The sequence below is a fragment of the Ananas comosus genome, linkage group 25 (genome assembly GCF_001540865.1).
Source record: "Ananas comosus cultivar F153 linkage group 25, ASM154086v1, whole genome shotgun sequence".
Classification (NCBI taxonomy): domain Eukaryota; kingdom Viridiplantae; phylum Streptophyta; class Magnoliopsida; order Poales; family Bromeliaceae; genus Ananas; species Ananas comosus.
The window spans coordinates 3,066,599-3,084,577 of NC_033645.1; the positions used below are offsets into that span (position 1 = coordinate 3,066,599).

At 36.3% G+C, this 17,979-nt stretch overlaps 1 protein-coding gene across 2 annotated transcripts; it reads right to left on the reverse strand.

Annotated features, from left to right (window-relative positions):
* Positions 1,191-16,184, reverse strand: LOC109703489 (myosin-6-like). 2 transcript variants are annotated; one of them, XM_020224096.1, is made up of 39 exons: positions 15,673-16,184; positions 15,309-15,437; positions 14,825-14,968; positions 14,507-14,652; positions 14,245-14,401; positions 14,087-14,145; positions 13,821-13,980; positions 13,227-13,376; positions 12,966-13,102; positions 12,731-12,877; positions 12,538-12,639; positions 12,045-12,102; positions 11,839-11,940; positions 11,265-11,302; positions 11,002-11,128; positions 10,328-10,498; positions 10,107-10,238; positions 9,908-10,017; positions 9,762-9,822; positions 9,477-9,654; positions 9,108-9,313; positions 8,779-8,898; positions 8,237-8,335; positions 7,333-7,545; positions 6,959-7,098; positions 6,746-6,869; positions 6,600-6,644; positions 6,427-6,510; positions 6,173-6,343; positions 5,195-5,350; positions 4,633-4,812; positions 4,111-4,242; positions 3,911-3,981; positions 3,731-3,830; positions 3,601-3,657; positions 2,324-2,380; positions 2,139-2,219; positions 1,744-1,826; positions 1,191-1,627 (listed from the first exon to the last, which is right to left on the reverse strand). In XM_020224096.1, the coding sequence occupies exons 1-39, from the start codon at positions 15,673-15,675 to the stop codon at positions 1,513-1,515; spliced, it is 4,545 nt and encodes a 1,514-aa protein (XP_020079685.1). In that variant the 5' UTR covers positions 15,676-16,184; the 3' UTR covers positions 1,191-1,512. The 2 variants fall into 2 exon arrangements, with proteins under 2 accessions (XP_020079685.1, XP_020079686.1); XM_020224097.1 differs by lacking the exons at positions 12,731-12,877; positions 12,966-13,102; positions 13,227-13,376; ... (5 more) ...; positions 15,309-15,437; positions 15,673-16,184 and having other exon boundaries at positions 12,527-12,611.

Here is a 17,979-nt window from a genome sequence, read left to right on the forward strand (position 1 = left end):
AAAAAAATTGGCTCGACTTCACAAATAGAAACTATAAAATTATAAAATTATATCATGGAAAAAGTTGTTGGTATTTTTCTTTCAAGAGTTTTATTAAACTTAATATTTACATGGGGAATTCTAATCAGATAAAACATGCGACGAGCCCCAAAATTCAAATTTCTTAGCCCTTTTTTTTCTATTATTATATTCATATTAAGAGCTTTTGATTATGGTGTGCAGCTATAGTAAAGAGTATCGCGAAAGATTTTATGGAGAAAGATTAGACTCTTTGAAAAGCTCTATTTGAACACAACTTTGGGCTATATAGACTTTTTCATCCAAACAAAAATATTTTTGTGTGATATAGAAGATACAGATAGAACATTTTTCACTAGCCTAAGACACATGAATGGTGCGATAGAGTAGGTTCGACAGATAATTTCAAATAAATTCGTGACACTTCTTGTTTTGTTTTGTCGTTTTTTTTTTTGTGTGTGACAAGTTTCTATAATATAATTACGAGATATTTTGATTCCACGTGACCCCAGGTAGGCATGTGGAGGAGGCAGCATGAAGTGTAGCCAGGAGAAGAAGTCGGCAGCTTTCGGTGCGTGGGGACTACAATCGTCGCCGACTTCACATGGTGGATATCCGAGCTCAGTTTAAGTCCTCACACACGGTTTGGACCATTAGTTGCAGCATCCTACCTACAAGAGACTGTTTAAGTTGGTGCGCTTCCATGTTTTAAGTGGAGGCATTGTGTGAGATTACAGTTTTATTGTAAATTTGTAATGATGATAAAAAAAGCAAACGTTGCTATCAATTGATGACGAAATGGCGATTAGCGGTTCGTTATATGAGGCCAACGCATACTTAGTTAACTAATTGTGCACTTATTTAAGTTTCTGGGTCAGGTAACGCACGCAGATGCTGCTGTCCACATGAGATTGTCACTGTTTGCAGGTGTCATGTCAAAGGCCCATCTATTAAAATCGCAAGAAGCAACACACAGTAATAGCAATTAATATGATGTACACAGTCAGATGTTGAAGGCCATGAGAAAACGCCATTTTCTTTTTCTTCTATCTCAAAAGTAATACTTGGGAATCTTATCACCTGTGAGGTTGTCGAAGAAGAATACGGAGTATGTTGAAGGCTATATATGCAAAAAAAAAGTTTAAAAACCGGAAAGAAAGAAAGAAAGCCAATCATTTCAATAGATTGAAAATTTTCTGTTCGATGGAAGAAATAAATAAATATTCTATGAATGAATGTTTCTGTTAGTCTTTTTACAGTAATGTAATATGTGTACGCAATGTAAAGAAGGGCGACTTACTATGGAAATCTAGAACAAGCCCTTCAACGACTATTCAACTGCCTATAAAGAATGTTGCCACCTCGGAACACTACTAGCTACCTATAAAAATTTGACCCAACCCCAAACATATAAAAACCGTAATTTTACACAACCAACTAGATGGGAACAATGGGAACGGTAAATGAAATTTACAAGTGAAGAATACTACAGCCTTACTCCTGTAAAAAGTGGAAGGCGGGGTTTGCGAGAAGCTCTTCTGCTGGTTTCACTTCCGAGAAGTCCTTTTCTTGTAGGGAACTCGATATGTCATCAACCGAAAAGGGAATGCTGCATGAGAACAAATTAATTTGAAATTTTATCAAATAACGTCGATCTATAAGCTTCAAAGAATGTCGAACGCCGGATTTCATGTCTACAGGGTGGTTTCGACAAGTTCTCATTACCTGGAGTTATCATCTAATAAGAATGAATTGCTATCAGCGTTATTAGAATCCTCCGTCATGAGAACTCTCATGCTGGAAAGAACCTGTATAAACACAATGAGGAAGCAAGCCAATAAATTAAGAAATGAATGCTAACTTCCAAGCCGAAGAGCAATGAACGTATGGAATAAGATTGCTGCTACCACCAATAGTGTAATTGTATATATTAGTGGCTATACTGGTAACAAAAGGCTCTCTTCTTTTTCACAATATAAGAAAGCATTGCCTATTTTCAATACATAATGAATGTCAACTTGGTTTTAACATCCTAAGAACAACCGGAAATGGTGCATAATATATGAAAAAGAATAGTGCATAGATCTAAATTGTAAAGGATTTCAAACAAGTTAACTTACACCCATGGAAACGCTTTGAGTATTGTATTTGTCATCCCAATATTGTGTGCAAATTCTGTAGAGCTGTTGCACGCTCAAGATCTACAAGATGTTATCAGTATCAATGTGTTATCTCTGGTACACTAGCACACAGAAACAAACTGAGAGAGAGAGAGAGAGAGAGAGAGAGAGGTCGTGTTTTTTACCGGGCATAGGTCATTAACTATCTCGTCATACGAGATCCTATACTTCTGAAATATTACCTGCATATTGCACCAGACCAGCAGATACATCAGTAGTCAAGAGGAGATGCAACTATTCCAAACCCTAGGGAATCTACTTATTCTTTTCTGACACATGTACTAATTACTAGAAGTTCTGATGATTTTTTATCAGTAGAAGTGCAACTAGCTCTTTTAAACACTTTTTCATCTTCTGGCCTTTGTTCAGCCAATCTCACCCAAATTTTAAACCAGATTTGATGGTTAAATAAAAAATTTTGTATTTTCCTGTTTAAAAGGATGTGCTATTTTCTTATAAAACAACTTCACTCTCCTTTGACATATGGTCGAGTAGAACTTTAAGTTACATAACCAGAATTCACAATATAATAAAACTAGAAGCCAAAGCTTATAAATAGAGTTATCACAATGCAAACTAGTAGGAGCAAATGAGCCATAAAGTAAACTAGTAATATATATATATATATATATATATATATATAGATGAAGACATTGGCTTCTGCGGCGGATTAGATGTTAAAGGCATCAGATTGGTCAATTTTCTTTTCTTTTGCCTTCTGTAAGAACAGGAGGAAACCTCTTTTCCGATATATACTCTATCATATTGTCCAAACTAGAAAATTAATCATCCATACAAGATCGGAAAGGCCATCACCAAAAGTAGGGGAGAAAGAACTATACTTTAGGAGAGCATATAATAAAAGGGCTTTTTGGGTTATTAAGCCTACAAAACTTTTTAATTATAAAAATAGGCATCCAAAACTTTTATTTATAAAACTAGGCATAAACGTTGAATGATTTACCGCTTTTAGAAAGCGGTAAACCATTCACCGCTTTCACATAACTTATATGTTTTCCACATCCGAACTCCGAAAAATATATAATATTAAACTCTAAAAATAATTTTAGAAGAAAGCGATAAGTGATTTGCCGCATTTAGAAAGCGGTAATTCATTCACCATATTGGCCTAGTTTTTTAAATAAATTTTTTGTCGAACTATTTTCATAATTATAATATTTTTCAAGCCTATTAATAAAAAAAATCTATAATAAAAGGTAAGCATGCAATTCATTGACGCACCATGTAATAAAAGCATGGTATTTAAAATCCTGATCCACAGCATATCTGGACAATGTATCACGTACTAGACTAAAGAAGATCTCTAATTTATTATTAAATGTAATTCAAGCACGGAGATGATCAATAAGATAAATTTAAGGTCATAACATGAATAACATACCAAGAAGCCTACTGCTTGCCTTATGTGCTTAAGCTCATCCCATGCTGACCCAGCATACTGCAAGTTTTGAAAATTCATAAGATCTAACCCAAGAGGCATGAATTTGGAATAACTCGGTCTAGATTATTACTTCAGGTTTTGCTTTTGCACACCACAATTCTAGCTCCGCTAGCCCAGATTTCACATACTCTCCATTGCTGAAGGAGCAGCACTCACGGCGAAGTAGTAGACTGGAAAAGCAGAAGTAGAAACAATTATGAAATAACACATTCACATGTACAAAGGGGTTACCTTATTAGAGATAACTAACCTGTTGAAAAGTTGAACATTTATATATGAGAAAATCTGAGTGAAAATCTTCTGAGCTAAAATTGGTGGAACCTGAATATTACCAAAAAAAAAAAGCACAGATTAAGTAATCTAATATCAAAGATGCAATTTAAGTAATTTCACCAGTTAATACTTGCATAATTTTCTTGCAAGGTACTTAAGAGTTTAGTTAATACTCACATAATTTTCTTGTAAAGTACTTAAGAGTTTATTGAGGCTCTCAATTATGCTTTGCCAATGGCTGTTCTGAGATTGCCTTCCAAATGAACCACCAGACCCTCTCAATATGCCTGCCTTTGTCGTTCGTGGAGCCTTAAGTTAAGAAAGAAATCAACTAGCAATTAGATATAAAAACAAAGCCCATGAATTCATACTATGGAAATTAGCATTTATAGATAGTAAAATATTAGCATTTACAAACTTTTACATAATTACAATATGTAGGAAAAACTATATTGAAAGGACATGATCAATCACCTAGAGCAAAATACATAATAATTGGAATACTTTTTACCCTCATCTCCAACATTGCGAATCAAACCACATAAAACTGTTGTGATGATTTCTATATGAACTAATAATCCTCATATCACAAGCTAAAATTCTGAGAAGCATGGACCAATGATGCAGCATCTATTCTTACTAATCCAGCATAATCATTCAGAGTAGGCAGTAGAAAAGCTATATAAAAATGGAAGGTACCTGGATACACACTGAAATCAAGGAAGACAAGTCCTTTTTTACATTGTCTCGAATAATTCCAAATATCTTCTCCACATAGGCAGTGACCTGCTGCTTGAATAGCAAAGCAGGGTACTTGGCCTCCACTTGGCGCACCACATCCAATCCATCTACAGGAAGGTTTGCGGAAGAACGGAAACCCTAATATTTGCCATGTGATGATAAGCATATGAATTTTTCTCTAAACTAAGCTTGCATTGTTGATTTAGGATGAGCCCAACAAAGTAGCCATGTAACCAAAAGCAAGAGATAACAAATTACGTAATTTAGGTAAAACAAGGCTGGCTTTTACATATAAATACTTTTGCACCCACGTAAACTATATACCTTTATGTTAAAGCGGGGGCGCACTGTTTCATATTAAACATTTCTTTGAAAAGGCCATTTCAAGTACAATGGCTGATATGTAACAAATTAACTTATTAAAGGACATAAATAGAAGTTCAGTTTTTGCAGGGTATAGTAAATAAATGATTTTTCAGGGGAATATATGCAAATATCTAAAAAAGAAATAATTACATACTTGAGCCATCCTCCCAAAAAATGATGTTGAAGGAGGGAGCTTTCGAGGTGGAAGAGGCCCGGCTGCACTGGCAGCCTTAAGACTTCGTTGTAGCAAATATAGCAATGTAGATGTATTTGATAACCAGTAAGCGAGATTGTCATTGGCCTCCTCATTCTGCATTTTTCAGAATGACAAAGAAATGTACAAAAATGTCTCCATAGAATCTACTATTTAGGTGTTGAAGGAAAGCACCGGCTTGTTCTGTTTCAGCTACAAAAAGCCATGGCAGCTAGAATTTGCTACAAAGAGATTTTCTCAAGGGGAAAAAATTATCTACCCATGCATGTTAAGATTAACTTTGAATGCAATCTTGAATGACAAATTATAAAAACAAAGGTAGTAGGAAAGTTTTTGTCAAAGCATGATTGCATGATTTGGTTTTATATTCAAAAAGATAATATTTATAACTTATTTTTTAACGTTGCTTCATTCTTGTTGGTTTTCTATCTATCGTGCTGATAATTTTGATAAGCATGCAAACTAACTGGTAGAATTCAAAGAAAAAATAGGGGAAGCTAGTTGGTAGTGGTGCTTAGTTTTGGTCCATCCATCAGAAGTATCAACAGGATAGAACAGCTACGAGAATCAAGCAACACCAACAAAATAGCAAAACTTAGAATTTTCAGCAGATTTATTAAGTAAAGGCCAAAATTAGAAATCTATCAAGCTCTCTATATTCTGAATAAAACAAAAACTTAATATCAAGTTGGAAGCACTTCATATCAGTTAAATCGTGCACATAAATCTTAATCATTAGCTAACACATTTAAGAAATCTAGTTTGGAACTGCAGAACCTAAACCATCATTAAAGGAGCAAAAAAACCTACTAATATGTAATAACTACGAGTCTGTGACTAAGTAAGAACCAATGTGGTTGCAAAGGAAACGCATATATCAGTTCGAAAGTTAAACAATAGTTAGAAGCATTAAATTACCTCAATTGCAGAGCCAATCAACTGAATAAGACGGTCAAAAACACTTGTCTTCTCCGCTTCGAAAGATTTCCAATGAAGAAGGCACCTATATATCGTAAAAGCAGCCACTGGTTTACCATGGCTAAATCCAAGATCTTTAGAGAGACAATTGATAAGTGTGTCAACATTCTCCTGCATATTAACATTTCCACATCAATAAAGTATCAACACCCAATGAGAAGTAAAAAATTCACCAGGAAATCATCAGCACTTACATGTTGCCTCTCTATGTACGATCTCCTCAATTTAGGATCACTATTTGCATAATCCTTAATTGCGGGAGGTGCACTTTGCGGCTCCTAAAAAATAATAGGTATTGAGTATAAACAACAATACACTGAAGAAAAGAAAGATGTGCAAAAACAAAATAGTGACAGAAGTTAAAAACCTTTGGTTCCACTTCATCAACAACATGATGACCATTATCCAAATTCTTCAAGACAGAAGCAGAAAGTAATAAGACACCGAATGAGAGAAAGCAAACAAACAAACTTTAATTACGCAGGCGTGCGTGCACACATATAACATAAATACCTGTTTTCTGGGAGTCACTGGAATTGCTAGATGTTCAGACATGCTTTTTACAGGTGAATTAAGAAAGGCCTGCTGTCGGAGAATCTTATCCTCAGACTGTCTGTTATATAGTTTTTCTTGAAGCCTGTAATGGAGAAACCAGTGACTCTTAGATGTTTGTACTTACTCTCATTCTGTATTATTGATAAGGAGAGTAGAAGAAACTAGAAGAACCTTCCAATTGCACTGTTCAAGTCGGCTATCTTTGATTCAGCCTCCATTGCCTTTTTCAGCCTCTCCTCACTGATTCTGCTCGTTTCTTCAAACTTCTTTTCAGTTTCATCAACTCTCTTTTCAAGCGTACTCACCAGCGTCTGTTTTCAAAAATCATGAAGTGCTATAATAGCCAAGTGCCAACAACTAGAATGCAAAGAGAAAGGGATGAACATAGAGAAAAGGGCAAGAAAAAAAGATATTAAATAAAATTCGGCTTAATCTCTGACATGATTGCACTTTTCAACACCAAAGTTTCCACAAATAATATTCTAAGACAAAGTGTAGAAAAGAAATCAGCAGGTATATAAGATAGGCTATGAATATATGAGCACCTTAAGCGTCTCATTTTCAACTTTGAGCTTATTCATCATTTCTGTATCAATAACAGGAACCTCTTTAATAACTGGAAGAATGTCAGCAGCCTTTTTGGCAGCCTCACGCTCCTTTACTAGCAACTCTTTAGTTTCCTTAAATTGTTGTTGCATCTCCTGCAAGGCGGTTTGCAATTTTGCATTTTCCTGTGTTTTGGCTTCCTCCATATCAGCCTGCAAAGTATAGCGCGCATTGATTCCAGTAAAATATAAAAGAAAGCATGCAACAGACAGATAGGTAATGAAATAAAATGACTGACTTGCGACCCGCAATGAGACTAACTATCAATAACTAATATAAGACAACAAAACCTCTCAGAACTCATCAAACTTATGATTCACAAAGTCATAAACAAAAAGTAACTCAAATTAAAAAAGCACCAAAGACATTGAGCTCAAGGATGCGACACCAACCAGTAACACGTCGCTCAAATAACGCATTGCTCATTTATCTTCGGTGAATAACTCAAATAACCATTACATGCATGCTCTACAAGTATATCTAGTTTTACAGGAAAAAGAAAAACACAGAAATCAACGTGTTGTCTTGCTATTTCTCTTTCTAGCATTCTTCTGAGAAGCAGTTTTCTGCTTCAAATGTTTCTGGACGATGTTCAGACTTCCTAAACTATCTTATTTTAATGGTCTGCTATACAGTAACAATTAAATTGGACCAACTCAAGATATGTGAAGAAGAATAGCACATGCATAACCATATAAAATTCACTTGGATCCCCTTTCCCACAGATCCTACTATCTTTACCTTTCTGCACATGTAAAAAAGAAAGAACCAAAGGGGGGAAAAAGGCCAAAAAGTAATGACAAAACTAATGAGGAGGTATCAGGAGATAATTTTCGTCTTTACCCTCATGCGTTTCTCCAGCTGAAGCCTCCATGTAAGCTCCTCAACTTGCTTTTCAAGCTTGTTTTTGGCTGCTTGAAGAGCACCTGTTTCCCTTGCAGCCTAACAAGAAGAAAGAGAAGATAGAAAGAAAGAAGAAGAAAAAAAGGTACTCAATCACTATTTTCAGAACGAATCCTTCAAAAGCAGGAATCACCTAGTACTGACAACAAATCCAATGGTGAAATACTCTTGTTAGAAGTTTTGATCGTATAAATATACATTACAAATGGTAAGTCTGAGGAACGGTACATACAGTTTCACATTCCTGAAAATATAGTAGTGGAATATTGTACGATGAATAGGAATTGCAAGTATCAAATCTTTAAGCATTAAATGTGTTGATTTCTGCAATATTGCTGCACAAGTTCTCATAAACTATTGAATGGTGTGAAAACCAAGAATGTGAGTACAGCCATTTTGCATATGAAAAGAAATTATCAGCCCTTCATTAAATTCACACATGGTAGCAAATATTGATTGAAGAAAAAAAAAAAAAAAAATACCATCTTAAGATTTCGTAGCTCTCTTCTAGCGACCCTTCCTCTCCAAGCACATTGGGTAGCTATTGCAGCTTTCTTTAGTCTTGAATAATGTAAACGTGCCAAGTATTGGCGGCATTGGCTCTGGCAAAGATATATCACCAGCATATGAAAGTAAGAGAAAGGTTTTCATATCATCCTTAGTCCTCCAAACTGATATATAAAAAAAAGAATTTTGCAACTACCCGCTTGAAAAATGTTTAATTATATCCACACATTTGAAGAGTCCCTACAAGTTTCTCTAAAAAAACAATGGTAGTGAATTAATTTCAATTGTTGACTCATCCCTTTACCTGAATAATAACAGCAGCTCTCGTTTGTTGCCGCAAATGAAGCTCCTTGCGAGCAGCCATTCCACGTAAACCGGCTTGAATGGTAATCGATGAATATAGCAGCTCTCTGTAAGCTTTCCTGGCAAAGTGCATGCGGAAACAGCTCTGGATCCTAACAGAGGCAGCTTCTCTACGTAGATTTTCATAAACTTGTCTAGCAAGTTGTCCTTCACATCAAATATAAAAAATCAGATTGTAATGCTCATAAGCATCTCAATCAGAGATTCAGAAAGGAGGGGGGTGGGGGCAATTTAGGTGGAAGTCAAATGAACATAAGAGAAGCCAGCAACAAATGACAGTCTCACAGGAATGACAGTCTCACAGGATTACCTCTGCACACAGCCTGGATTTGTTTAGCTGACTTTCTAAGTAAGATGAAACTTTTACGAGCCAAGTATGACCGAACTTTCCTTTGAATTATGCTAGCAGATCGTCCTAACACTTCATTCCTACGAGCATCAAGTTCAGCCATCTGACCAGCTCGAAGAAATACTTTTGTCTTTCCAATCTGGAAGTTTCAACATTGGATTTAACAAAATAAAAAATTGCGGTGGAATCAAGAACTCTTCAAGAATTTACCAACAGAGCCACTATCAATCAGATATTCAGACTTACCTGATAGCCTTTAAGATCAACCTTCTCTAACAATCTCTTAGCAGCAGTGACTTCGTCAGAACTGGGAAAAAACGAAATTGAATATACTATGTGAAAGGATGCACATAAAATTAATTTCTAAGTTTACATATTCATATAGAACATACCTTCCAGGCAAAACATCAGGAGCAAGAATACCAAATCGATCAATGAACTCATAAAATGATCTCCTCGTTGGATACCCAGCACAGCTAATCCTAATTGCCTCCATAACTCCCTAACCAATGCATATCACAATATATAACAACTACAGTATAACGTTTTTAAGAAGCAGTCGCCGGGAGGGGGTTTGGGTGTGGAACTTACCCCACAACGAAGCTGCTGAAGAACGCTCTTGTTTTCGAAAATGGCAGGCTTCAAAAGATTGTTTGGTTTAATACAACGAATATAATGTGGCTCTGTAGCACTTAAAGTTTCTAGGAGAGCTTGAAGTTGTTGCTGCAATCAACATAGAATAACTAGAAGATTGAAACCATGAAAAGGTGAAAAGGTAGGAAGCAGTCTATCTTGACATGCAAAGCACATACCTTGAACCTTGACCCTATTGATGAAAATTTTGAAGATTTTGATGCATCCTCGGAAAGCGGTGGAAATAGGCTTGAAACAAAGGAACATTTAGAAGCACTCAGGAGTGCCTGATGTTCAGCTACCACATAATCTTTATTCTTGTCAAGGAACAACTCCGTCTGATATGTAACCTAATGGAGAAAGTAGTCTGCCTTTTAAACAAATCAACATGAAGAGATCTTTTTCATCTATACCACAGCAGAATTCCTGTATAACCGTCTAACAACAAACAGTACTCACTACCGACTGTCCCTAGTGCAAGTGGCAAAGGACTTGGTGGTTGATACCCGAGGTGCCAAGTTCGAATCCTAGTTGATTCATATTTCTAGCTAAATTTATTTCTAAAAAAAATAAACGATGCGGATAACATGCTACCTTTCTCGCAAAAAAAAAAAAAAAAAAAAAAACAAATAGTACCCACTTTATAATTTTTTGTTTAAAACAAAAACATTTTGCCTAAATGAATCGCGTTACTCTGAAACTAAGAAAAGTGTGTTTATTGTAAAAAAACTGTATTTTTGAGGAACATGTGGAAAATCATATTTTATAGGGAAGTATGTGTATATACATGATTTCAGAGTGTAAAAGTCCATAAAAGAAAACTATAAAAAGGAAATGAGGAAGAGGTGCATACATCTCCTGCATAATGAGAAATTGTAAAGTCAGAGAGTGACAACTTTGGCTTGCTGAAGCGTTTGTGGTTCTTAAAAGTCTGGTACAGCTTCTGAGCGAATGTTTCATGTGTTGATCTTGGCAGCATACTACATTGCAGATAACAAAAACAGCACAAAAATACAATCAACTAAATCAATTACAGATTCTCTGAAACCGATCCATTACTATAACTGAACAAAAGAACAAAACAAGAGCCATCTGTTATCATAGACAAAAGCATACCAAGCCTCATCGAGAAGAGCAATAATCCCACCTGGTTTCTGGAAGACAGTGAAACAACCACAAAGCATTAAGAAGCAATATGTTCACAAAATTAATTACAGTGAATTCATGTTTAAATTATCAGAACAGAAATGTTCACGCTGGCAGGACTCAAGGAAGGCTTTGATGCGAAAAACCACAGGCGCGTGAAAAGCCTTTTCTTGAGCGCCAATTAGCACTGGCATGATGCTTTTCTAAACTAGCAGGTAAAATCAAAATGTATAGGAGCAGAACACTATTGATTTGTACCAGCTACAGCTAGTCTATGTCAATTGCATGTCATAGTCAATTGTTATAATAGTAGTTGCTACAAGCATAAAGGAAACTAGCTTTTAACCTACTTTTGATTCAACAACTGCCACAAAATATTCAACATAAAGAAAGTCTTGACATGATTAAAATTTACATTCTGCCAGACTAGTAACCAAGACTTTATGACAGTACAATCATTACCTTGTTAAAGACATAAAGACTCAAATATGAAAATTTCACATTTCATGTTTATCTGATTGTTGGTGTGGCGATAGAAACATACCTTCTCAAGGAGATCAAGAACATCCTGATTATCAATGAATTCAATATAACTCCAGTTAATTTCTTCTTTTGTGTATTCTTCTTGCTCCATCTTAAAAACATGCTGTATAAGCGAGACAAATTAGATGGAGGAATTTCTTGTTCAGTAATAATGAAGAAGACAAGTGGCATTCGTAGTAGTAATAAGTAAAAGTAATCTATTAGCACCTGATTAAAATGTTGCTGCAGCTTTTCATTTGTCAAATTGATACAAAATTGCTCAAAGCTGTCAAGAAAAGCATATTAGATATCTTGATTAGAATTTAGAAATATATGTAAAACAGCGTCAAAGAATCAAATAAAGAAAGAGCAACTTGTATAATAGGTAACAAATAGCAACAATTCAAACAATACTGCACCAATCCAGTCATAAAAGCCCGAAAAAGCAACTTAAGAGGGAAACCTCGGATTTGCAGGATAACACTTTCATGGAATTTCCAGTTATCATATTGTCCCTCCATAAAGTGTCTAGGTGAAGGAATTGAAAGCATGTCAATCAAATTAAGGAACTATGAAACCTTAGGACCAATGATCGGTCAGCCGATATTTATGTGTGGTTAAGTAGTTAGAACTATGAAGCACTTGATGGAACAAACTATCTGTTTTAGAAGAAAATATTCACATTTTGTAGTGATAACCCAAAAGCATACCGGTTAAGCACCTGTTTGTCTTGAAACTTTCAAATCCATAAATATCAAGCACTCCAATTAAGCACTTCGAATCAGGATCTTGACCAATAGAGTTGTTAATCTTGTTCACAAGCCTGCAATTAAGGGTGTAGAGTACATATGCTAAAGCAATATAAAATATAAACTGGCTGAATAAGTTAATTTGAAGATTCCATTGGCACATACCAATCAAACAAACGTGAATATACAACTTTAGCTAGGGCATCCCTATTAAGAGCTGCAGCTTCTGGATCCAATGTCTTTATAATGTTCTCATCACGAGTTACAATAATACGCTTACATAGAGAGTCCTCCAGTGCCTTCGCATCACACCTAAGGAAAATTTAATGAAGCTCCTTTCAAAAACATATGATCCAACATGATATTCAATACTACGATTACAATAGGAAGGGTAGTTTACATGAAGAGTTCAGCAGCCATTTTCAAGTGAAACCATGACTTCTCATCTTTGGGCTTAGACGAGTCAATTTCACTCCCATCTGAGAATTCAATATTTCCTAAATGGAGAATAGCAGCCACAACCCGAAAAATTGCATCCTAAATGAAGAAAATATTAACACTTTTAAGGAGAAGAAAGCTACTTTAGTAATTAATAATAACGCACAATGGGTTTTTCTTTCCTCAAAACAAAGCACAAAAAAGAAAAAGGAAGAACTTGAACCTGTTCATCTGAGCTGATTCCAATTATATCCATAGCCCTCCTAGTTTCGAGATATTCCTTGGAATCATCCACCCCCTCCAGCTCATAGCAGTTCGATTGGTTAAGATAATGAAATGACCTCGGATTTCCTAATTTGTATCTCTCAATATCCTGACAGATTTGTATCTTAAATTAGTCGAGGTTTTAGCAACATTACAAAATAAGTGATAAAATAAAAAGAACTTTCAGGACTCGAAGATTGAAAAAGAGTAGGCAAAAAAGCCTCGTTATAAAATCCTAATGCCTTTTATATTCAACCGTAAGAACATTTTGTATCAAATGTCCACTACTCAGATTTCATGATCTTAATTGTAGTTGTCAAGAAGGTGTCAATCTAATATTAAGTCAGCTGAATATCCAAGAATCTCATATGATACTTATCGTCTATCCAATTTTAATTTCATGCTAAAAATCAGATTCTGTTAGAGAAGCATAGCTGTTAAGGACAGTAAAGTTGGGATTATAAACTCAAAATTAGTAATCCTAAGCAAAAATCTTTTGTTAACATCATATATATCCTAAGCAGGAATTCAATAAAGAAATCAGAGTTCTAACCTCCGGTGGAGCAGCACACAGCATGTAGAAGCAATGATAATTCCTCTCGGGATCAGATATTTGACACACTCGAGATCTTTCAAGCAGGTAAGTTCTGATTGCCGCACCCGAAATCCTTCCCTTACAATCGAACTGAATCTCAACAAATTTGCCAAAGCGGCTATATATAGCAACAACACAAAGGTAGATGTTGAATCAGTTACAGACATATGTTCAGTGTAAACTTCAGCCAACAAGAAAAAGATAAATTAGGGTCACTTCCCAACCTAGAATTATTATTTCTGACAGTCTTCGCATTGCCAAATGCTTCAAGAACAGGATTGGACTGCAAAAAATAATAAAAAATAAAACTAATATAAGGAACAAGAAATGGATAGCAGATAATATAATTAAGGATAACAAAGTGATTTCAACACTGTCTCACCTGCAGAACTTGCTGTTCCACAGTGCGGCCCTCGGCAGCAGCTTTCCCTCCCATGTATGCAAGATAACGCATAAGCATTTTGGTGCTTTCGGTTTTACCTGCTCCACTTTCTCCACTTACAAGAATAGCTTGACTTATTCCTTCATTTATCATCAGTCTGCATCATGGAATACAATGACATTTTCTTTTTTTTATTCCTTTTTTGGAAATTATAGGCACTTTAGTTCCATTGAAGTATGTCTAGAAAGGTATTAGAAGATACCTATACGCAGCATCTGCAACAGCAAAAGGGTGAGGACTTAGCTCACCAAAAGCAGCCCCTTTGTATTGTGCCATCATGTGGCTGTCATAGAGATGAGGTAATCTTCGAAATGGATTCACCGCGATCAAGATATTTCCAGTGTAAGTCTAGAAATGGAGAAGATAAAACAGAATGGGCAAAAGAAAAAAGATATAGATATTTGTTGAAGAATATGATTTATATCATAATATAAAGGCTTAAGGCTATACGTAGGAAAATATAGACAAGCGGCAGAGTTAAAAGATGGGAAATCATTTTTACTTTTCGGTCAACACTTACATAAATTTCATTCATATCATATCTAGATCTCAGGTTTTGCAGAACACCAGGTTCGTGCAAATAAGCGAGCTTTGTCATGTCATCAACCCCACATGGTGCGGCTTCAGGATCCTTAGGATGAATGCTGGAAATTTTAGCCGTGACCTGCAGTAAAAGCACAAACTATTAATCCTTGATTATCCAGCTTGGGTATTTTGAACTTTATACAAGAACATATATAAGAATTTGTTTTGATTCTTATGTATACAAGCTATTGTTGCCACAATTCCCACAGATGTATAGAATAGCAAATAGTCTGCCATCCACCAGCAGATCCAATCGAACAGAATTTGAGTTTCAAAAAAAAAATAATGAAAAACATATGCACCACAAAACAAGGTCTAAGCATATGATTGGCATATCGAAATCAACTCCGCAGCTAACTGGCAAGAAATGCCCAATAACCTAAATGCCATAAGAACAAAAAGTAAGTAATAGTACTCACTGTTTTCCCAGAAGTACATTCAATCTTAATATCATCACCATTGACCTCCAATAATTCTCCATCGATCCATGCCACATCAGGATCCTCCACCCAAACCTGAGCTCCCACTGTAACATTGGCTACAGTAGCCTGTAAACCAAAATTGTTTTACAACACAATCACAACCACATCAATTACTGAAAAAACAGCCGAATCAATTGAAGCACGTATAAAGTTCTCAAATGACTACATTAGTCGATAGTCGATACTGCATATTTCAAGTTGAATGGAGTGTATAAGCATGAGAATAACGCCGAAACTTTAAGAATCCCTACATTGTCGAAATCTAAGTAAGAAATAGGTGGATATTAAGACGATTGCATACCATTCCAGATCCCGAAGTGGTAGGATAATTGAAAAGCACCTCGATCGGCCTCCTACACACCCCCTCCTAAACCCTAGAAAATCAAATGAGAGAACCCAAAAAAATCGCGAAAAAAAAAAAGAAAAATTACTAGATCCAATCTCCTCCTATCGATTAATCCCTTATGTACAAAAAGCCGATTCCTCTCCTCTTTCTACGGTTTTCGCTACTCTCTCTCTAGCTAATTCCGCGAATAGCCTCCACATAACCTCCATGGGATCTAAGGCACCAACGCTTAGGATTAACACAAAGATCTCTCTCTCCTCCCTCTCCTCTCCTCCCTCTTCTTAAGATCGGCGAATCCAATTGAAGGGATCGAGGAGAGACAAAAATGGCGACAAGGTTCGAGAGAGAAAACCCTTTCGCCTCCCAAATCCCTTTTCCTCCGCCGCTCTCCGATCCCTCTCTCTCTCTCCCTCTCTCTCGCTCCCTCCCCCTTTCTCTCTCCTTTCTCTCTCTATTACCTTTCACATGAAACAGCTACGTAAAACGACGACGTTTTGTTTTATTTCTATTTTTCTAAAATTTGTTTCTTTTTTTCTGTTTTTCTCTGTTTACAGGAACGGTGAATGCGTTATTACAAAAAGGCCCCCGATGATTCCAATAATTTCGACCCGCGCCCCTCCCTTCAACGTTGAAGCATCGGGTTTAGCACTCGCTTAATCTTCGGGCCCGGGGATTAATCATGAGGTTTTGGGTCCTTAACACGACTGGTAGTTGGTGTCGCTCGGTAAGACCAATTAATTTAATTTAATTTAGGTTAGAGTGGGGTATCAAAGTATCAATTTTGGTTGATTAAACCCTTGCTCATGTTTTACGCAGCACAATATATTAGCCATTTTATCGAAAACTTTAGATACTCGCGAAGTAATTTGTTTAATAAAATAAGTTAACCAAGTTATATTATTTGATTATGTATTATTTTTAAAAAAAATACTTTTTACTATGACAAGTGTTATAGATTTTTCTAATTTTTAAATTTATTTTGTTCCAAATAATTGCAGGTAAGAGAAAGAAAAAAAAAAAGAAAAAGGAAGAGCTAGGTGGTTCTCGAAAGTAGTAGTAGATTTTATCATAGAAATTGTAATATCTTTTATTAATTTATTATTAATTAACTTTTCTCTTTTGAAATTTGGATGAGTGGACCCAGATCAAACGAGCGTCGTATATATGGTCCCATGGATCCATAATGGACTTGTGGTCCTTGGATACCATTGCAAGTCCCTCAATAAATCACTTTTTCTGACTCGGTCAATTGACTCGAGCCATATTATTGCTCAATTCGAATCCAAAGAGCTCTCTCTTACTCCTTTTACTCATTTATTATTTAGCCACTAATTAGGGATTAGAAACCTTAATTAGAAATTAATGACCATAGATCAGGGGGCCTTTATTTACGAAATTTACCCTTGCCTTGCTAAAATAATAATGAGCACCTTCTTTGTAATATGGACCGCGTGATTAAAAATGGACGGCCCTCTGCACTTCGTGGGCTAGGCCCAATCTCTAGGTGATACGGATCCGATTACTAGGCCCAATTAATTCGACCCAAGAAGGTCATTGTGGTAATTTACAAAATAATTTGTGGAGTAATTATTAGCCGCCCAAAAAGTTTCAAAATCCGACGGCCAAAATTGGCTCCAATCTGATTCGAAATGGTGACAGGTTCCGAACTTTTATTATGACCCATTTAAGATCGGACGGCTAAAATCGCCTCGTGAAACCACCGACGGACATGATGGAGGGGGCCCGCGGGTAGTTACGTTACGCCCTCTCCGGGGGAAAGTGGCGGTGCGCCCGAGAGATTCCCAACGCGAATCACGAGAACGTCGTTACCTCGTTTCCTCACGAGTCGAAAAACAAACGGACGGATCCGGTGCAGTTTCAGTCCCGTGGGTTCGTTCCTGGCCGTTGGATCTTAGGCTCCGGTTCGTGTGATCATAATATGGCTAGAGTTTATCAGCTTAACGAGCTTATTAGAGCTGAGTTTGGAATTAGCAGAATCGGATCCAGAACTTGACCAGCAATTTCTGCTGCTAATTGAGATCCAGTATTTGGCAATGCCGTCGGCCTGCTCGTCTTCGACTTTAACATATTGAAGACGCGTACAAACGGTGCGAGCAGAAGCATTGAGTTCTGGCTCAAATGACCAGAGCTCGGCGGTTCCACACACTAACTAATACTCGGAGAAGATCCATCTGAACTGTCGTCGGATTGGTTAATTTTTTAGTTCAGAATTGCCTTCTATTAGAAGAAATCGCATATAGC

Bases quoted from the DNA above. Each gene is read 5' to 3' on its own strand.
- LOC109703489 (XM_020224096.1), bottom strand. The intron at 7,546-8,236 runs GTAAAGACGAAA...TATACTTTGCAG, and splicing joins AGCTGGAGAAACGCATGAGG to GCTGATATGGAGGAAGCCAA. The intron at 3,658-3,730 runs GTAATAATCTAG...CAAAACTTGCAG, and splicing joins GTGCAAAAGCAAAACCTGAA to TATGCTGGGTCAGCATGGGA.